The sequence below is a fragment of the Cicer arietinum genome, chromosome 5, assembly GCF_000331145.2.
Source record: "Cicer arietinum cultivar CDC Frontier isolate Library 1 chromosome 5, Cicar.CDCFrontier_v2.0, whole genome shotgun sequence".
Lineage (NCBI taxonomy): Eukaryota > Viridiplantae > Streptophyta > Magnoliopsida > Fabales > Fabaceae > Cicer > Cicer arietinum.
Genome location: NC_021164.2, coordinates 5,342,339 through 5,365,430, shown reverse-complemented (window position 1 = coordinate 5,365,430; position 23,092 = coordinate 5,342,339). Strand labels below are relative to the sequence as shown.

Here is a 23,092-nt window from a genome sequence, read left to right as displayed (position 1 = left end):
AATTTGATAATAATTATAGGGACTAGATTAATAACAAGTGTTTAAATGTAAAGACCTAATTATAAATAAATAATTAAATATAGGGACCAATTAACACTTCAATTATGCACATTTAATAGAAGGACTTATATGAGTAACATTTGATAAAGTTAAAGATATTTTTTGAAATATTTGTAATCTCAACTACCTATTCGAGTGTATTACAAAGTGAAAGACGAATTTGTGTTTTACAAAGTCTAAAATTGCCCCAACAAATAGAATACTCAAGTAATAAAAGCAAAAAATTATGCAACCCTTTTAAAATTGAAAATGGCATGAATGACACTAAATCAAACAGAACTATTGCCCATTTCTTATATGGCACTGAAATCACAATAATTGTTGAGCAAATCAGAATTCTCATTTTCTCTTAAATGTTCAAAGAAAATTCTTAGAAGCACATAAATTTCATCATTTTTATTATGACTCCAGTCTGCAGTAAGAAAGGCATGAACTTTGCCTCTGACTTCAATCCAACTACCACCTGGAATCCTCTGCATCCCTTTTTCCTTCATCTCTGTCCTTAATCTTGACACATCTGACCACCTACCTGCCGCAGAATAAGCATTTGACAACATTACATATGACGATACATCGTCAGGATCCAAAGCCAAAATATTTCTCGCCGCAAGCTCCCCTAACTCCATGTTATGGTGGATTTGGCAGCCTCCAAGTATTGCCTTCCAAAATCCGATTCCTGGTTTGAAAGGCAGACGGTGAAGGAAGCCCTCGGCTTCGACAAAACGTCCAGAGCGAGCTAGCAAGTCAACCATGCAAGCATAATGCTCAGGTGTTAACAAATTTGGACTCTCAAACATGGCTTTATTGAAATACATGTAACCCTCATCAACAAGACCAGCATGATTACAAGCCCAAAGTAGTCCTAGAAAGGATAACCTATTCGGTTTGACGCCTGCAGAACACATTCTTTCGAACACGCTTATTGCCTCAACACCTCTTCCATTTTGTGCAAAACCACATATCACGGCATTCCATGACACTACATTCCTTTTACATTGCTTGTTGAACATCAAGAGACTATCTTCCATGCTACCACATTTCGCATAAAAGCTAATAAGCGAATTACCAACAAAAACATTATTAACCTTACCCAAAATCTTGATTGCACATGCATGAAAACTTCTCCCAATTCCAAGGGAAGCTATATTAGCAGCTGCACAAATTACACAAGGAAATGTAGATTCATTTGGAATAAATCCTTCTCTAAGCATTTCAATAAAAAACTTCACAGCTTCTTCGTTATGACCCGTTTGACTACACCCACCAACCATCACATTCCATGACACAACGTTCCTCTCAGGCATCTCATTAAAAACCTGCAAAGCATCATCAAACTTCCCTCTCTTCAAATACCCACCAATCAATGTCGTATAAGTCACAACATTGGGAAATTGGGTATCATCAAAAGCTTTATTTGCTTCTTCTATAGTACTCAACTTTACATACAAATCAATTAATGCACTACCAACGAAAACATCACCACCAAACCCAGTTTTAATTGCACAAGCATGAAGCTGTTTACCAACAACAACATTTCCAAGTACATTGGAAGAGTGAATCACAGTTCCAAATGTGAACTCGTTTGGTCGAATCTTCGAAGCAAACATTCTCGAAAAGAGATAAATAGCGTCTTCATGGCAATGCCGCTTCGAGAAACCACTAATTATAGTGGTTGCTGATTCAACAGTTAAGTCAGACATTTCATCAAACATTTGGCAGGCAACATGGAAAGTGGTTGAATCAAAACCATTTGGTTCAAAATTTGATTGTATAACATTGGGTCCATGGTTAGTTGGTTGGTTATGAAGGGTTTTAGTTTGATGGGGTGTGATGAATGAAGGTGTGGAAAATCTAGAAAGTATGGTTTTGAAGTGTGTCTTTGTGTGATGTTGGATTAATGTTTTCATATCAATATTGTTATGTCAAATGTGTAATGTTTTTTTTTTGCATTTGAATTCGTTTTTATGGTCGTCAATGACAAATCGAGAATTTCTAGAATTTTAAAATAAAATTAAGATACATTTTTTTTGTCTTTTATTTTATCAAATCAGTAATTTTGATCACTATTTTTCAAATTTTGTACAATCAAATTTAGTATGAGTTGCAATTTAGTGATAAAACAATTTCAGTGATGTGTCCATGATAATGTAAAAAATCGTGGTAATATAATATTTAAATTTGATTTGAAATTGATAATACCACTTTAATAAAATTTTAAAATTACTCTTTTTTTTTATTTTAAAAATTTCTGAAAATTTTCACAATCATAAATAATTTTAAAATAAATTTTTGAAAATATTTTTTTGAGGTCTAAAATTTCTGAAATTTTTTCACAATCATAAATTATTTTTTAAAATTTCTTTTTCTTCTTTAAAAAATTTCAGATTTTTTTATATTACTTTTTTTTTCATTTTCACAATTTTTTGAAGACAAAAAAAAAAAGAAATCTTAATTTATTTAAAAAAAATTTATTAATGTGGTATGATTTAATTTAAAATAAAATTATATATCACCATATTTTTTCATATCATCATGTACCCATCATTCAAATGATTGTTACATTACTAAATTGTATCTCAAATTAAGAAGAAAACTAAATGTAATAATTTGCAAATTTGAGGACCAAAATTATTAAAAAAATATATAGGGACTAAAATTAAGTATTTGGTAAAATGAAAGCATCAAAACTTTATTTTAACTTAAACTAAATTAACTCTATTGCCTCAACACAAAAGAGAGTAGAAAGTCCAATATGAACTCAATATGGGAGCTATTTGATTGACATAGAATGATTAAGAGAGAAATCTATCACTTACTCCTTATTTATATCTCCCACCTTCCAAAGTACACGAAGAAACTAGTTTACTTTCACCATTTGATAGTCAAAATTTTGGAAATTATTAATATTTTGATAATTTCAATTTTTTTTTTTGTTTAAAGAATTATGTAAAAACTACATTTTTTAAAATTTAGTGTCCATCTAATATTCTGATTTTTTCTTAAATTATGGAAAAATTGCATATTCATATCCAATGTTATCGATATTTTTTTTAAACTTTTGAAAAAAACTATATTTCGAAAGTTTCATATTCATCTAAAAGTTTGAATTTTTTTAAAACTTTTTAAAAAATTGCATTTCGAAAGTTTTGTATTCATTCAAATTTTTAATTTTTCTTTTGAGTTTTTGTAAAAATTGTATTTTAAAAATTTCATATTTACATAAAGTTTCGAATTTTTGTTAATTTTTTCAATATTTTGACCATAAGGAGGTGAGAATAAAAATAGATAAAATGGTATTTTAGATGTTGTAAGGATGAGAGGTAAAAGTGATAGAATGAATGATAGATTTCTATGAATTACATTCAAACTTGATATTTTTAATTATGAAAAAAATTAATATCTATATTTTTTTAAGTGTATTATCAGGGGCATGGACCATGCCATCGTTGTATCTTTATATATATATATATATAATCAATTTTTATTTTATATATAATAACGATATATTATTAAAATAATAGTAATAAATTATTAAAATATCTTTAAACCTTTATGGTTATGAAAAACTGACATGACATGTTGTCATCTCCATTATGTACCTCTCTTCTCTTCTTTGATATCTCTGCTCAATTTGTTCTTGTTAGAATTTATACTAATAAAATTAATACAACAATCTCTATATATATAAATAAACTACCTACTATCGAATGATAAATTAACTAATCTCGAACCGATTTACTCTAACATCCTAGTTAGCAACTCAATTACTATCTATTAGCAAGCTTTTACATGTTAACCATTAATATATGATATAATGTAATATTGTTTTTTAATTGTGAATTGTTTTAATTAATATATGTATTTTTTTTAAGAGTGAACGATGTTTAAACAGAAGAAATTTGATGCATTTTTTCAAGAAGAAAGTTTACGAAAAAAATAAAAATCGTAAAATGGATATATTTTATTTGATTAAATTGTGTGAAATTTTAAAAACTTGTGTGAACTGTATGACTTGTGAAAATTGTATTACTTGTAAAAATTGTAAAATTTGTGAAAATTATAATTTTCACAAATTTTACAATTTTTACCTTTTCAATTTGTCTACTATGTATGAATTGTATGAAACTATAAAAAAAATTATATAACTTTTAAAAATTTCAATTATAATATTTTAGTTAATATTTATCTCTCCCCGACTCTCCCGATATTTTGTACAAGATCCACCACTATAACTAATATCGATTGATATACACGAGATCTTGGTTCCATTCAATTTATCAAACAACATAAAATTCGAATTCATCAATATGCTTTTCTAAATATGAGCTCCAGCTCAATATATAGTTACACGCCCCCATTAATTTCTAGATGCAATTCAAAACACAAATTAAAAAGTTTACATAACCTTTACTCATGGACTAATTCAGAAATAGTATTCAATGGCCAACAAAATTATAAATGAAATAAATTATAGAAATGTTTTCTTTTGTTTATATAGTATTCTTCTTGTGTAACTTTAAAAATTAATTAATTTTAAATTTTGAATAAGGTTTAAGATAGTGGTAATGATTTAAAATTTGTAAATAATTGATATTATTTTTATAATTTTATTTTTTTAAGAGAAAGAATTAGTTAATGTTGTTTTGATTATACCATTCATTGTCCTAATTATAAGAATTTACTTTTTATTACTTTTATAAAACAATATTTGTTCATTACTTAATTGATATTTTTACCTTTATTTAAAATATTTGTCTTTTGTATATTAGTGGATATATTTAACCATTAATGTCACACTTTTCATAAGATATATTGTAAAAATATTCAAAATGTTATTTAAACAGTTAATAAGGTAATTCATTTTAATGATTTTTGGGTTTTATAACTGGGACATATAGGGAGTTGTATTTATTGTTTTTTTTTAATGAATAATATTTATTATTGAATAAAAAATAGAAATCATATATTTGAAAAGAAATAACTAATATAATTATAACTTCAAATAATGTGATATGCAAACTTTTCAAAAAGATCTTATGTGTAAATTGTGGATTTGATAAAATAAAAGATCAAAAGTGCATTTTAATCTAAAGTAAATTAACTCTATTACCCGAACACAAAAGAAAGAGAGGAAAGTCAATATGAGCTCAATATGGAAGCGAAATTCTCTACATTTATACGAAGTTTTACATTTAAGGAAGTTTAGTGTTCGTCTAAAATTATGAACTTTTTTTAAAAAATATGGTTAAATTGTATTTTAGAAGTTTAATATTCATCCAATGTTTTTGATATTTTTTTTAAACTTTTGTAATAATTACATTTCGAAAATTTTATATTCATCAAAACATTTGATTTTTTTAAAATTTTAAAAAAGTTTGCATTTCGGAAGTTTCATATATATTCAAAGTTTTAATTTTTTTTAAATTGTTTGAAAATTTGCATTTTAAAAACTTCACATTCATGCGAAGTTTTGATTTTTTTAATGATTTTGAAAAAATTGTATTTCAGATATTTCACATTCATTCAAAGTTTCAATATTTTTTAAAACTTTTGAAAAAGTTGCATTTAAGAAGTTTTACATTCATCTAAAGTTTCAAAAAGTTTCAATTTTTTTAAAAAAATTGCATTTTGAAAATTTCGTGATCATCCAAAATTTCAATCTATTTTTAAATTTTAACAAAAATCATATGTAAAAAATTTCACATTTATATAAAGTGTCAATTTTTTTTGACAATAAGTAGTTGAGAATAAAAATAGATAAAATGATCTTTTATGTGTTTTGAAGGTGAGAGGTAAAAAACTAGAGTGAACAGTAGATTTCTCTAATCTAAATTCAAACTTGATATTTTTAATTATAAAAAAATTAATATCTATATTTTTTTAAGTGTTTAATGTCAATTTTTAGTTATCGATGAATTCAGAAACATAGTATTCAATGGCCAACAAAATTATAAATACAATAAATTATAGAAACGTTTACTTTTGTTTTTATAGTATTCTTCTTGTGTAGGTTTAGAAATTAATTAATTTAAAAAATTGAATAAGATTTAAGAAAGTGGCAATGATTTAAAATTTGTAAATAATTGATATTATTTTTATAATTTTATTTTTTAAGAGAAATAGCAAGTTAATATTGTTTCTATTATACTTCTCATTGTTCTAATTATAAGATTTTTATAGTATTTATTGCTTTTATAAAAAAATATTTATTTATTACTTAAATGATATTTTTACCCTTATTTAAAATATTTGTCTTTTGTATATTAGTGGGTATTTTTATTTTATTTTATAATAATAAATAGGGTCTTACATTTATAATTTAATAAAACTTTAAATAAATTAAAATACGAAGAGGATTATTAATATGTTAGCACTACTGTTTATTGATAAATTTTACTACAAACATTAAGTAAAAATCAAATAATATGTTTGATAATTTAGTTATTTTTCAAATAATCTATTTATAATTTATATATACTAACATTTTTATTTATCTTTGAGAGATAAATCAACATTTCACATTTTCTTAATATTGTTAAATTCTTTTTTATTATGACTGAGTATATTTTTTTTATTAGGGTTTATTTTAATTTTATTGTCTTTATTATATTCTATATTTGTTTGAGAATATTTATGTCATTTGGTTATTATACTTCCTTTTTTCTTTTTATTTTCTTTTTATTTTCTATTTATTTTCACTTATTCCAAACAACTAAAAAATCATCTTATTTTCTACACATTTTTCTTCTTTCGACATTTTTCTTTCTCTTACTTTCTTTCCTTCCACTCGCTTATTATCCAAACAAAACATAAGGTTTGGGGATGGAGGGCCAGAGCACATGCCTTTCCACCCCTCCATTTGTAGGACTTTATCTTTTGAGAAGAAAAAAAATGCAATATTAGTGTAAAATAATATTATTATAATATCTAATAATAATCATGCACTCCTTTCAATTACCACACTTCTCTTCACTTTAATTGTATAACATGAATAAATAGACAACTTTAATTGGTTGTCAGTGTAAATATTTTTATTTTGATAATTCTTGTCATTTGCACTTGTATTTTATATTTAGTTTTTTTAATTTTTTTCTTTCTTTTTTGAATCTTTGTGTGAATGCATATCTCTTTAGCTCAATTATGTATTATTTTGATATATATTAAAATTAGAACTTAACATAAGTGTTATAGTGATTTTATTGATCTTAATAGCTATTAATTTGGGAATTAGACAATTAATCGACAACATTATTTTAAATCATATATGAAATTATGTGCATGATAGAATTACTTTTAAAATCATGAAAATGCATTAAAATCATTTTAAATTCATGAATCAACTCACGAAGTCTTTGAATTGATTTCTTTTTTTATTCTTCTATGAATATGTTTTAAGAAATTCGATGCACATAAATAGGTTATAAATAGGTTCACATGCATGTTCTCTGAATCGATTCATAAAATATAATAATATTAGGATGAATTAATTCACACATGTTATAAATTTTTCAATACAATTCAAAATTAGTTATGATTTTCTAAATACGTGTGAAAATTTCAATCACATAATTTTTTTATTCATTTTCTTGTACGAGAAAATTGAGAGAGAAAAAAATAAAATATCCTTTTTTTATGAATGTTCATATAGATGATATTTTTTTAACCAAAAATGAGATATCTTTAAAGACGGTGCAAACAATAGATGCATTATTATGTACCTATTACAACGTTTTTTTTTTTGAGAAAGCGCTGTAAAAGGTGCATTCTTATTTTAGTTTTATTAAAAAACGTTGTAAATGGAATTTTTAAAAAACGCTTTTTGGTTTTTTATGGCTTTTTTTTAGAAAGCGCTGTCTTTTAATTTTTTTTCCGAAATCATTTTCATCTAGAATCAGTTCACAATCAGTTCATACAATTATTTCACAATCCGTACACAACAAAACATAACTATATAACTTTATAATTTAAATTTATAACTTTACATATTTACACAATCAGTTCACAACATATTCATATACATATTCACATATTGACAACAGCACAAAACTATATACATATTCATATAACTACATATTCACAAGTTTACAAATGTGCCATATTCATATACATATAACTATCAGAACTACACAGAACAGAACAACTATATATTCATATAACTATCCCTTGCAACATGTCATTTCCCAGCAAATCAAATAATTTTCATTTCAATCACATACTGACACCAGTCTTTCTTTATTTCAATTAGATCTCTTTCAGAATATATTGGACTGAAATTGTCAAAGTACTGTGCGATATAAAAATTGAACATAAATAAGTTAGAATCAAATATATACATAGTTTATACATGAAAATCAAATAATGAAAATACCATACCGTTTCTGGGATTATAGTTTGATTCATATCAACAATCTCCTTCATGAATCGCAATATATAGTACCCACAATCGATGTTGTTAGTTTGACGAAAGCACTATAAAATAAAACATATAAGTCAATAAATGTTTGTACATTGATTGTAAATGAAATTTTAAAGGCATATATTTCAAACCTTTATTGGAATCCATGTGATGTTATTTGACTTTTGCTTCGACACTGTAGCACCTCTTTGAGCTCGAAAAACTTGTAAAGCACTATCGAATAAGTAAATGTGATTATTATAGTATTAGCAAACACATTATATATATATATATATATATATATATATATATATATATATATATATATGTGTGTGTGTGTGTAAGAAACAACTTATCCTTCTCTTTATTTTCTAATAGGATATCTACAACGTATTTTTTTACGTTCACTGAATCGAATTTAAACATCGAAAGCTTATGCGGAGACAAAAATGAAAATCTATTTGACAATCTGCGCGTGCACACCAACTTCTTATACAAAAATCTTCAATGAAAATTTCAAATTAGATTAATTATCAATAAATTAAATTAATTACCAATAAATACAATTAAAAGTAATTTTTACCTAATGTATAAGCTGATGACAGTAGCACTCAGCTCCTTATGGTTGAGAAGTTCGTATATGTGCTCTTTTTCAAGTAGTTCTTCATACTCATCTTAGAATATAGCTTTATCTATGCTTATGATGCGTGAATCGTTGTTGCTGTCCCAATTCGTTTTTACCTGTATGTCAAGACACGACTTATATCGAGCAAGGCATGACTGACTTATTTTAGGAGCAGGAGCAGCAACTGATTTTCCCCCATCCAGTTTTTGAGCTGCAACTTTGGCATCTTTATTTCCCCGATCCAGGTTTTGAGCTGCAACTTTGCCGGCTTTATTTTTACCACGAACATTCAGTTGAGGTGCGGCATCTGGTTTATTCTGGCAGCTTGTTTGTTGTACGAGTGGTTTATTGGATTGAATCTGAAAAAATAAAGTTAATTAGTTTTTTAGTTTATTAAATCTGAAAAAATGACAAACCTTACAGAATAAATGTGACAAACCTTTTTCGGCGATGTGACTGACTCGTTTCTGGGAATCTTCTTATCATTCCCTTTAGACTTTGTTTGAATCTAAATAAATGTGAAATTAAAGTTAACAGCGGAAAAAAATCAGCAATTAAATATAATCAATCATAATCATATATCGTGCAATTAAATATATATATCAATTAAACATACATTTTAATTAATTAAACATACCTTATCAAGGGCAACAAGATGTGTGGGCCATGCCACGTAACTACCAATTGCTTCGCCCAAATAATTCATATATGCATCGTTGTCCGGTATAGGCAACGGTGCATTTGGTTCCAAATAAATAACTGGTGATACTTTGACATGGCCCGCAGGGATCGATGTGTCATGCAATACTTCTCCCAAAGTATTGTACAATGTTCCTTTTCCGACCTTGCGATGAGTAGGGGAGGATAAGTACAGCACGCGAGAAGTGACACCCTAAATCAATGGTTAATACATAAGTATGTGAAACAATTAGGTTGAATGAATTTCTTATTTTATTAAGTAATTAATTACCTCGGGAAGACTTTTGATACCAATGTTGCAACTTGCGTTTTCACTCTCCATTTGTATTTCATGTTGGAGTTGATCCGGAAGTTGCTTGTCTTTATTCGTCTTCACCAAGAGTGTCACTTGCTCTGATAGGAATTTGAGCTTCTCCAATACCTCCTCATTAGATGGATTTTGACGTTTCTCTTGTGAAAAATAGCTTTTAGGAGTTACGTCAAATCTTTTCCCCCTCACGCGACTGGAATATTCATGAACATTACACATTTTACCGAGAATGTCCCTGCAACTAGCTTTGTTGTCTGCTTGATTTGCCCTGCAACTAGGAACATTAAACACTTTACCGAGAATGTCTCTGCAACATGTTGTTATTATTATATAGATTTCTTTTGGTAGAAGTTATTAGTTTTTTCAGTAGTATATTTATACTATAAAAAATTATTTATTTTAAATATGTCATTGACATTTTGGCTTTAATTAATGTGTTAGAATGTAATAAAATTAGTTTTTTATAGTATATTTTCAAACAACTTTTAACTTTTTAATTTAAAAAAGATAGTTTTTATGTTAAAAAATAATTATAATTATAACAAAACATTAGCTTGTTTTTTATAGGTATCATTTTGGCATTAATTATAAAATAACCGTTTAGCTAGTTTTGTTTGCATATAATCTATTTTAAGTATTGATTAATACATTTTAATATTTATTCTTGTGTTTTGACCATGAACATATATTTTCTAATCATATTCTACAATATTAAATTTTCATTTAAGGTTATTTTTAATTATTTACAAAATATATACTTTATTTCTTCTGACTTTGTATACTAGCAAACAAAGAAAGAGATAATTGCCTTAAAAAAAATACATAGATAATATTTATTTTTCTTTCTTATCAAATAATAACTAAAAAAACAACTTATTTCTTATTCACTTACTTTTCTCCCACTTTAGTACCACAAATAAAACACAATATTAATTGGCGTTCTTTTGATATATGGAGAACGACTAAGTAAGAAAGAAACAAAATTGTCTTTAAATTTGAGTCTTCTATGATTAAGTATGTCCAAAGTTATGAAATGAGAAAATAATTTGTTTTTCATTTTATGGATGAAGATAAATATCTCACAGCATCATTTCGAGTGAAAAAAAAAAATACAAAAAATTACAACTTTATTGTGTTATGTTATTTTATTTACTTATATTTTATTTTAGAAGAGGTGATAAATTCTATCATAATTAATTCACACAATTGTGATGTCTTGGTTCGAACATTGGGTTCAAATTAATTCAAATCTAACAATATCAACATCTATCGTTTGAGTTAGGACTTCAAATTATTTCGTTTAGTTTATTTAATATATTTGATGTTCTTTTTTCCCATTCTTCAATAAATCAATCAAACAAAGAAATAAATTTTTCTATTCAATCCTTCAATTTTCTTCTTGTCAAATTTCTTCTTCTCTATTCTATTTGTTTCCTTTTCGAATAACTTTTTCCACTTTAGTTGATTTTTCTTTATTTAAAGAAGCATTACTACACATTTAAATTCATTTTACTAAATATATTACAAATTTATTTCTCAACATATATTTCATTTTTTATTTATTTAAATTAGAAACACATTTATATTTTATATTTATTACATTTTTAAAAATGTATTTTATGTTTTTATTCTTTTATCAAATTTAATGTTAGGTATTTATCTTGTTTCTTATTCTATATACAATCAAATAAAGACAAATACACGTTTCTTTTTTTAACCTTCTGACTTTTTTCTCACCAAATAATAAAAGCTATCTTATTTATTATTCACTTTCTTTTTCTTCTACAAATAAAATATATAAAACATATTTCTTTTAATTTATACATAACGACCAAATAAAAAACAAACAAAAATCCTCAAAATTGGGGTAACCGAAAATTATTTGTGGGGTCCACCAAAACTGATTTTTTTTCATAAACATTATACTAACAACATTGTTTTCAAACACGAAAAAATGCAATAAATCACAGTTTTTATCATACTACTTTATTTACTTTTTGTTTTATTGTATTAATGTGAGTTATATAAAAAATAATATAATATAAAACAAGGTCTTAATGTCACAATCTTCATATAAACTTTTGAACAGAAAAGGTGGTGGTAGCATCTCAACAATAATGTTCAATCTTTGGTTACTTACCATAAAATTGATATGCATTTTCTCCTTTGCATATTCATCACAACTTGATTATAGATATGCTTGTTTAGACCAATCTTCAACTCCTCCATCAACAGCACATCAAACCAACCTCAACAAATTACTTTCATTACTATCATCAGATTCAGCTACAAGCAATGGTTTTGGTACAAAAATTTCAGGTATTAATTATGATCAAAACAACATGATTTATGGACTATACTTTTGTCGCGGCGACGTAAATGCAAGTATTTGCCATTCATGTGTTGAAAATGCAAGCAAATTGATAAAACAACAATGTCCAAATAATGCAACAGCTATTCTTTGGTGTCCCTTTTGTCTTTTGAGATACTCAAACAATAATTTCTTTGGAAAATTAGCTGTTAGGCCAAGAATTCCTATGTTTGATGCAACACAAAATTTTACTAGTGTTGGTGAATTTGATAGTGATGCAAGGATTTTGATGAATGGTTTGATACAAGTGGGATCACAGGCACGTTTAATGTTTGGAACACATATGTTTAATATTAATGGTACTCAAAGAAGGTATGGTTGGGTGCAATGTAGTAGAGATATTACTAAGGAGCAATGTAGAACTTGTTTGAGTAATATGCTTGAAGATGTTGAGAATTGTTGCAAGGAGAAGCGAGTTTGGCGAATATTTTCGCCGAGTTGTGTTGTTATGTATGAAACTCAACCGTTCTTTTTGAAAGGTGTGAACGATGACGCGTTTGAGTCTCAAAAAGGTAATTTTTTGTTTTGTTTTTTGATTTATGATTTGAATCTTTTATTATTTTGATTCGCTTTGCTGCTTGTTTTTTTCTTCTTAAAAATGACATGTTTTTGTTCGATAATGTATTTTATAATTTATAATAAGATTCGATTTATGATTTGAGAAATAGGTTATTTGAATCATAAGTTGAATCTCAATTTGATAATCATGACAAAATTGTCCTATGATAGCGACATTGTTTTTAAAACCACTTAACTTTTATCCAATGAGATTTGATACAAAATTAAACTCAGTCGATACGAATCACTAATGTATATATATTTTAGACATGAAGCTCATCTTAAATATCGATTCATTAAGATAAATCTTGTTTGATTCTAATGAACCATTATCTAAACTTAACTTAGTACTTAATCAGTTTTTTTTTTGTCAACTTTGTATAGTCAACCACTTTTTTTTTTCACATGACTTCAATTATTAGGGTATCAATTTGTTACGTCGTTTCTTTTTACTTCAAAATGTAGTAACTTTATTCGTAATCTACAACTCATACAAAGATTCTATTCACGATTTGAAAAATACATCTTCTGATTCATGATTTGAATCTTGATCACACTATCATGACAAATAATTTTTAGGAAATCTATGCTACTTTAGCAAAGACAACCTTATATCTGTAATGATTTGATCTGATGCTAAAAAGATAAACATTAGACTTGGGTTCAATTTCCGCTAGTGTTATTAGAGAAAAACAAATGTAAATTCCTTTGTTAATATTCAGTAATCTCTAATGTCTTTTCTACTTTGAACTAGGCATCATCCCGCCACCCATAATTTCAAAATTTCTATGACCAAAAAGCCCCTGAAAAATTTGTTTAGCATATTTGCATCTCTCGTATCTTAAGCTAACTAAAAAACAAAAGCAAACACGATATCAAATTAGTTTAAGAAGGCACATTATAACAAGTGTTTCCATTTTACTCAACAATTTTCACAAACAGTTAACTTTGTCATGTCTTGTTAATGCAGCCAAAGAAAATGATATAAGATCAATTATTTTAACAACCGTTGTTGGTACTGGAATAGTAGTAGTAACACTATTGGCTTTATGCACAAACTACTTCAGGCGCTTGAAACAGAAACAAGGTAAATTCTCACACTCAATTATGATTTTTAATTGTAGTTGCAGTTTCGTTACGAATCTTTATATTGCGGAAAATTACTGGAAAATGTTGCGGATGCGATCAAAATTGCGATTGCAATTTCGTTGCAGAGACTTCAAAATCATTTATACTGCGACTGCAATTGCGATTGCAGTTACGCTACAAACCTTTATATTGAGGAAAAATACTAGAAAATGTAGCCGATGCTATCGAAATTTTGATTTCGTTGCAGGGACTTCAAAATCCTTTATATACTGCTACCACAATTGTGATTTTCGTTACGCTACAAACCTTTATAATGCGACAAAATGTAGCCAATGTGATCAAAATTGTTATTTCGTTGGAGAGACTTCAAAATCTTTTGTAATGCGTCTGTAAACACGAATCGCGGTTGCGATTTTGTTGTAGAGAATTCAAAATCCTTTATACTGCGGCTGCATACTGCAATTTAAAATCATTCTTTAAGCTTATGCTATCAATAATTTGTATTAAATGTTTGATAATTCAACTTTTTTTTCAGATAAAAAAAATAGGCAAAACCTTCATTCAATGTTTCCTCAAGATGAGAATAACAATGAGGAGAACGTGAATACTGACCTACCTATGATACCTCTGAGTACTATTCTAAAGAGTACTAATAATTTTTCTGATAATTATAAATTGGGGGAAGGTGGATTTGGAGCTGTCTACAAGGTACTATTTTTTTTTTCTTTCTTTTTTCTTTTAATTGTCGCATTTGTTGAAGAACTTTCTTTCTATTTATTTGTCGTTTTCAAAGTTCAATGCAGCATTAACTACTGTTTTGTCGATAACAGTGTTTGTCGTTATCAAAGTTCAATACAACATTAACTATTCTTTTGTCAATAACAGTGTTTGATGTTTTCAAAGTTCAATGCAGCATTAACTACTGTTTTGTCAATAACACACTTAACTATTTATGAGAGAGAGCGAAATAATTTCATTAAAAGTAACAATATTTATCGATTTTTTCGTATGTTCTAGGCTGTTTTAGCAGATGGAAGGGAAATTGCTGTTAAAAGGCTTTCGAAAAATTCGGTTCAAGGTGCGGAGGAATTCAAGAATGAAGTAACTTTGATTGCCAAATTGCAGCATAGAAACCTTGTGAGAATGTTGGCTTGCTGCATTGAGAAAAATGAAAAGCTTCTTATCTATGAATACTTGCCTAATTCAAGCCTTGATATCCAGTTTCGCGGTATAAATCCGAAACAATGATCTCGCAGTTTATTACTTTTCTCTTATTTTTTTTGAACTTGTTAGTCGTTGTCTTAATACATGCGACTAATAAATAATTATCAGGAGATAGAGAAACAAAATCTTGTCTTAATAATTACATGCTATATTGGTGATATATGCACACAAAAGAAGGTAAAAATGAAATATTTTATCCTTAAATAGTGCTATTTATCCTACATTAATAACACTCCCCCTCACACTGATGCGTGGATATCAATGATTCTCAAGTTGCATAGTGCTATTCTATCCTAAATGATAGTCTGTTTAGCAGAGTTGTCAAATTTCTGTCATGGCGGCGCCATAGCATTATAGCATGGTGGATTTTGTCTCAGTCGCAATAACACCTATTTTATATGCTATGTTTCCGCCATAGGCCACAATGCCATGTTTATACGGCGGATTTTTGGTTGGCCATCATAATCCTGACAAAATTGTCCTATGATATTAACAGGTCTTAAATCATTAGTGTAACAATTTTGTACCCTTTCCTGGTCCTAGAAAGGAAGAAAACACACAGTTCTCTTTTTAATACCTTTTTTTGATATATTTAGCTTGATTTAAGCCAATTAAACTGTCTTATTGATAAATATTGGATGACAAAATAATAAATCAAATTCATCATCTTCTGTCTATTTTAACTAAAGAAACTTGAAGGGATGGTTAGTATTTAAGTTCGAACCATTTTCACAAAAATAGGGTAAATCAGTCCCTTTAGGATTCATTTACAATTGGAATAATAATAGCAATTGGAATAAAAATAGTGTATTCCTTATTTTTGACATGTTTACAAGGGAATGATGTTGTCCTTAAATATGTTTTTTGATAAAAAAAATGGCTTTAGTAATCGAAAGTTCGAAGATGAGTGAAATTTGACCGATAATTTTCAAGACAGGGTTCGAACTCGAGTTCTCTCGAACGATTCACCATTAACCTTGTTTTTCTATATATGTTTTCAAATCTTGATAACACCTATATATTAGCCTAACTTCTGCATAATTATGCAGAAATTACTCCTCAAACAAAAATGAATATAGTAGGTGCATAAGTCCATTTTGTTAGGATATTTCTTGATTTCTCATACCTTGAATCAATTACTCGGCACTCTAGTGCCTATGCATACAACTAGTTTCTCAAGCATATTCTGAAATGCCTCAAGAACCCTTTAGTAGAAACCCAAATTGGGATCCATAAGAAACTTTGGAATTTCACTTACTAAGGATTAGCTATAGACTAGCTTACCAACCTTCAAAATACCTTTGCATCTAATTTTAACACCAATTATCTGAGTTTCATTGCATATGACATTAACTATGCAGAAAAGTAAAACTTTCCATATTAAACCTTTGTCAAACAATGTATCACATTTTTATCCTTTTGTGGCATAATATCCTAAGCCACTAAGTGTAGAAACTAATCTCTCGAGTCGTGTGAGACAGCTAACAATAAAAGGAAAGACCTTTTTAATAATATTTTTCTATGCAACTAATTCTTGATATGAATTAAATACCACATGCTTAAGGGGACCGATTCAATAGGAAGGCATCGCCAAGCGAACTATAAGCTCCTTAAAGTTTAATTTTTTATTTTGGTGTCTAACCATATATTATAATGTACTTATGGATGATTTTTCAATTTTAGTCATATTTATTAGAATTGTATTGCTTTGAATTTTACTTCTAGATACGGTAAAAACTGCACAGTTGGATTGGAAACGAAGATTCAACATTATTAACGGAATTGCTAAAGGACTTTTATATCTTCATGAGGACTCTAGACTCCTAGTTATTCATAGAGACTTGAAAGCTAGCAATATACTATTAGATCATGAAATGAATCCAAAAATATCAGACTTTGGACTGGCGAGATCATTTGGAGGAGGCCAAAGCCCGACAAATACAGTTAGAGTTGTTGGAACTTAGTAAGTATAAACTATTTTTGCTTTCTTTCGATTTGACAAGAATGCATACTTCCTCACAAGGTTTACATAAGTATGCATAACCACATAGTATCACATTTTAAGCTTTAATCTACTTTATATGTATTCATACTCAATGTTCTCTAATCAAAATTTCCCTCCCCAGTACTAAAAAGCTCTACTTAAAACTAAGTACCAATATGTTCTCTTAAGATTTTTTCCATTTTTGCCGAATTGTTTTGTTCATATTGGATATGAAAAAGAGACTATATTGATTTTGCGCAGTGGATACATGGCCCCAGAATATGCTTTGGAAGGCTTTTTTTCAGTGAAATCAGATGTTTTCAGCTTTGGTATTATTTTGCTGGAGATCATCAGCGGAAAAAGGAACAATAAATTCCATCTTCAAGAGCATGGACAAAGCCTTCTAACATATGTAAGTTTCCTAATTTATGCTTACGTTTCATATTTTTCTCTTGGTTATAGTTATAACTAAAATGAAATGCATGAAAAATTATAGGCATGGGACTTATGGAATGCAAACAAAGGTCTAGAATTGATGGATCCGTGGATACAAGATTCACATGTGCCTGATGAAGTTTTGAAGTGTATACAAATTGGCTTATTGTGTGTACAAGATAAAGCATCTGATAGACCTACAATGTCAAATGTTGTTCACATGCTTGGAAGTGACAGAGTTTCTCTTCCCACCCCTCTATGTTCTTCTTTTTGTGTTAGAAGGACTAAAAAAGAAGGAGGGATTTCATCAAATGCTTCTTCCTCTGTCACTTTCAATGAAGTAACCCTGTCTGAATTGATTCCTAGATGATGATCAATAGAACAAATGGACATGCTTTTCTTGTTAGCTTTTGTACAATTTAGAAAAGCTTCAAGTTACTAGAAACACATAATTATGTTTAGGAAGATTACATAAATTATTAAATTTGTTTAATTATTTGAAATATATCTATAGGTACTTCCTCCGTCTCAAATATAAGTAAAATTTGGTTAAATTTGAACTAAATACATCAGCTTTCTTTAACCAAAATTTGCTTGTATTTCATAATAGAGTGAATATTTGATATGGCTTGTGTTTATTATGATCAGAATATTCTCTAAACTATTAATATATCAAGTATGGTAATTATAATTTAATTGCAGCAGTTAATGCATTGGTAGATATTGTATTGGGATTATTTAGTAAGTGACCAATGTTGGATTGGACTATTCATTCGATGTTTAATGAAAGGTCTCTACCCTCATTCAATAAATTATAGAAACATGACAAAAAGGAAATCAATACAGAAAAAAAATTCATTATTTTTGTTATGAGAGATAGATGATGAAAGGGGGAGGGGAAAACAAAGAGGTAGTAAGGAGAAAAAAGAAAGGGAAAGGAGGGAATGAGGGAAAAACTTCTTACTCTTTAGAAATTAAACTTATATAAATATAAGTAAACCATCAAATTTGTCTCTATGCTATCAAATATGTCATTATGATTATGAATGTTTTAAACAAGTTGACTTTGTTAGATGTTGAGTCATATAACTCTATGTTGTCTAAATGTAAATATTAGATATATAGTTGTATTTCTACAAATTTAAGCGAAAACTCTACTCGTATCATATAGTAAACAATACAAATAAATGTATGTGGGACAAAAAATATGTTTCATAAAGTTTTTTTTTAGTCTTAAAAAAGATGATATATTTCACTATAATTAACTACACAACTACAAAAACAATGTTATTTATTTATTGAAGTACAACTTAAAAGATGTGTGATGCAGTTTTTTTTTAACGAGTACAAAAGAGATACATATTTTAACAAAAACTAAAAGGAATATATGTGTCATTTAACGACACTCCATCAATGTAATTATAATACGAACATTAATTAATTCTTTCTAAACAATAAAATTGTAAAAAAAAATACTGTTAATTAATTTTAATAGTATTATCAATTTTCTTAATATTTACTATATGAAGGACCTATTTGAAAGCTACTTGCAAATATTTGGTAGTTTATTCTGTATATACATGTATCCCTCTGTTTTTATGTTTGAAAAAAAAAACATGGATCTTAACAACTTGGTCTCTTCTGAATGAATGAACATTGACACGAATTTGAAGAATGAACACTCACCTCTTATCATTACACACTTCACCACCACTTTCCAACAACACAATCTCAAAAACAAAACCAAAAACAACCCCTTCATACCAAAGAATCTTCATTCCAACACATGTCTATAGACACCCATCAGCCATACTCTTAGAACTCTGCACTTCCATGAAAGAGCTTCACCAAATCCTTCCCTTAATAATCAAAAACGGTTTCTACAATGAACATTTATTCCAAACAAAGCTTATAAGCTTGTTCTGTAAATATGGTAGCATCAATGAAGCATCTCGTGTCTTTAACCCTGTTGAGAATAAATTAGATGTTCTTTATCATACTATGCTTAAAGGGTATGCAAAAAACTTAACTTTATGTGATTCTTTGGTGTTTTACAAGAGGATGCAATGTGATGAGGTTAAGCCTGTTGTTTATGATTTTACTTATTTGTTGCAATTGTGTGGTGATAATTTGGATCTTAAAAAGGGTAGGGAGATTCATGGAATGTTGATTGTTAATGGGTATGAGTCCAATTTGTTTGCTATGACTGCTGTTGTTAATTTGTATGCAAAGTGTAGGCAGATTGATGATGCGTATAAGATGTTTGATAGAATGCCGCAGAAGGATTTGGTTTCTTGGAACACGGTTGTCTCTGGGTATGCGCAGAATGGGTTTGCTAGGAAGGCTTTGAAGTTGGTTTTGGATATGCAGGAAGCTGGACAAAAGCCTGATTCGATTACGTTGGTTAGTATTTTGCCGGCTGTGGCGGATATTAAGGGTTTGAGAATCGGAAGGTCGATTCATGGTTATGCTGTTAGGTCGGGATTTGAATCTTATGTTAATGTTTCGACTGCGCTTTTGGATATGTACTTTAAGTGTGGATCGGTAGAGACTGGGAGATTGGTTTTTCGGAGGATGAGTAGTAAGAATGTTGTTTCGTGGAACACCGTGATTGATGGTCTTGCGCAGAATGGAGAATCTGAAGAAGCGTTTGCGACTTTTTTGAAGATGTTGGATGAAAAGGTGGAGCCTACAAATGTTACTATGATGGGCGCTTTACACGCTTGTTCTAATTTAGGCGATCTTGAACGAGGGAGATTTGTTCACAGATTATTGGATGAGAGGAAACTTGATTCTAATGTGTCGGTTATGAATTCGTTGATATCTATGTATTCGAAGTGTAAGAGAGTTGATGTTGCAGCCTCGATATTCGATAATTTGAAAGGGAAAACAAATGTTACATGGAATGCCATGATATTAGGTTATGCACAGAATGGTTGCGTAAATGAAGCTTTGAATCTATTCTGTACAATGCAATCTCAAGGCGTTAAGCCTGATTCCTTTACGTTTGTGAGTGTGATTACTGCTCTAGCAGATTTATCGGTTACCCGTCAAGCTAAGTGGATTCACGGACTCGCAATGAGAACAAATATGGACAAGAACGTCTTTGTTGCTACTGCTCTCGTTGACATGTATGCGAAATGCGGAGCCATCGAAACTGCAAGGGAGCTTTTCAACAAGATGCAAGAGCGACATGTGATAACGTGGAATGCAATGATAGACGGATATGGCACACACGGCCTTGGAAAAGCGGCTCTAGATCTCTTCGAAAATATGCGAAACGAAGTTTCTGTTAAGCCAAATGAAATAACATTTCTGTCTGTTATTTCAGCGTGTAGTCACTCAGGTTTTGTGGAAGAGGGTCTCTACTACTTCAAAATCATGAAAGAAGATTATGGCTTGGAGCCTGGGATGGATCACTACGGTGCCATGGTTGATCTCCTTGGCCGTGCCGGAAAACTAGACAGTGCTTGGAATTTTATTCAAGAAATTCCTATCAAACCAGGGATTACTGTTTTAGGTGCAATGCTAGGTGCTTGCAAAATTCATAAAAACGTCGAATTAGGTGAAAAAGCCGCAGACAAACTATTCGAGTTAGATCCAGAAGAGGGTGGATATCATGTGCTACTTGCAAACATGTATGCCTCTGCTTCAATGTGGGACAAAGTAGCCAAAGTGAGAACAGCCATGGAGAAAAAGGGGCTGCAGAAAACACCAGGCTGCAGTTTAGTTGAACTGAGAAACGAAGTTCACGCCTTCTATTCAGGAAGTACAAATCATCCTCAATCGAAAAGAATCTACGCTTTTCTTGAAACACTTGGAGATGAGATTAGAGCTGCTGGTTACGTGCCAGACAACGATTCAATTCACGACGTGGAAGAAAACGTGAAGGAGCAATTGGTCAGTAGCCATAGTGAGAGGCTTGCCATTGCATTTGGACTTTTGAATACAAATCCTGGTACAACAATACATGTAAGGAAGAATCTAAGAGTTTGTGGTGATTGCCATGAAGCCACCAAGTATATTTCGCTTGTGACAGGGAGGGAAATTATCGTGCGTGATTTACAAAGATTCCATCATTTTAAGAACGGCAGTTGTTCTTGTGGAGATTACTGGTAAAATGACATACGTCGTTGCATCTTGGTTCAATCCTTGCAAACTCAAGAAGAATGCATGATTTGGATCAAGTTTAACAATATCATGGACAATTATAGTTCCCTGTTGAATCAGAGGCTTGTAACTATAAGGTTCAGTTATATAATATTTTTTAGGAAATATGCATATTGATTCTGAAAGAAGTTCAGTTGTATTTTCTTGGTTCACTAAAGTGTTTTGTTTATTCAATTTTGGTTCCAAAAATTGTCTACTAAAGTAAATTGAACGAGGATAAGGTTTGAAATAGTACTTCTCTAGACACATGAATAATTTCCAAGCTTTAGTTGGTTCCATGTTTATCATCTGTAACAATGAGTTACTAGAATATAACCCGTATGTTGCGCAGGATATATACACTTTAACATATCAGTAGTATTGTGAATAAGATTTTAAAATTTTAAAAATAATAAGTTTAATTGCAATTTTAGTCCCCCATTTTGTTTCTCCTCAATTTTGCTCCCCAAACAGAATTTTAGTCCAAAACTATGAAATTTCATTTTTTTTTTTTTTGCATTTATTTAAGTCACACAATGATTCAAGATCTCATTTGCAACAATTGTATCTCAAATCTATGATCATAAATGGTGTAGTACGGCTTTAAAAAATAAAATTTCATCAAATTTTGGACCAAAATTCTGTTTTGAGACCAAAACTGGGGAGAAACAAAATGGGGAGACCACTTTCGCGATTCAGCTAGAATAGAGCAATCAAAACTGCAATTAAGCCAAAATAATATAATATATTCATTTTGTTTGTAGAGTATTTTTTTTCAAGTGAGTTTATTTCAGTAATTATTATATATGAGTTGACAAATACACATTTGAGAATATGTAAAATATTTTGCAAATGTAATTGCAACTAATTCATATGTTTAGTATTAAAAATCCATAGTGAAGATTATCTTACAAACATAATTCATAAATTATATTTAGTGTTAAAAATCGTAAAAACATTTTAATAAATATTAATATATATAATTATCTACCACAAAATCAGATTAGTAATGCTCTTTTTATGTGTTGTCAAATCAAAAGTCATTGTCAAAATATTGTTAGAAAAATATAAAAATAATTTTGTCATTTAGACTTCTATACAACATGATTTGAGAATTTTCACAAACAACTCAAAATAAATAATTTAATCTAATAATTAAACATTATTCTTTTATCTATAAAGGGTAAATATTT

The 23,092-nt window shown here is 28.8% G+C and overlaps 4 protein-coding genes across 4 annotated transcripts; 3 read left to right on the top strand and 1 right to left on the bottom strand.

Moving 5' to 3' along the window:
* Positions 1-260: 260 nt before the first annotated feature.
* Positions 261-2,099, bottom strand: LOC101495012 (pentatricopeptide repeat-containing protein At5g42450, mitochondrial). Its single transcript, XM_004499726.4, has one exon. The coding sequence runs from the start codon at positions 1,965-1,967 to the stop codon at positions 354-356; it is 1,614 nt and encodes a 537-aa protein (XP_004499783.1). The 5' UTR covers positions 1,968-2,099; the 3' UTR covers positions 261-353.
* Positions 2,100-12,146: 10,047 nt separating this feature from the next.
* LOC140920341 (cysteine-rich repeat secretory protein 38-like) lies at positions 12,147-14,500 on the top strand. The gene is made up of 2 exons (XM_073368597.1): positions 12,147-12,972; positions 13,989-14,500. Exons 1-2 carry the CDS (start codon positions 12,147-12,149, stop codon positions 14,498-14,500), a joined length of 1,338 nt encoding a protein of 445 aa, XP_073224698.1.
* A 150-nt stretch (positions 14,501-14,650) lies between these two features.
* Positions 14,651-18,298, top strand: LOC101505680 (G-type lectin S-receptor-like serine/threonine-protein kinase At4g03230). The gene is made up of 5 exons (XM_027334679.2): positions 14,651-14,815; positions 15,125-15,335; positions 17,057-17,294; positions 17,577-17,727; positions 17,812-18,298. Exons 1-5 carry the CDS (start codon positions 14,672-14,674, stop codon positions 18,118-18,120), a joined length of 1,053 nt encoding a protein of 350 aa, XP_027190480.2. The 5' UTR covers positions 14,651-14,671; the 3' UTR covers positions 18,121-18,298.
* A 1,024-nt stretch (positions 18,299-19,322) lies between these two features.
* On the top strand, positions 19,323-22,204 carry LOC101494690 (pentatricopeptide repeat-containing protein At1g11290, chloroplastic). The gene has a single exon (XM_004499725.4). The coding sequence runs from the start codon at positions 19,425-19,427 to the stop codon at positions 21,867-21,869; it is 2,445 nt and encodes an 814-aa protein (XP_004499782.1). The 5' UTR covers positions 19,323-19,424; the 3' UTR covers positions 21,870-22,204.
* The last annotated feature ends 888 nt before the right edge of the window (positions 22,205-23,092 follow it).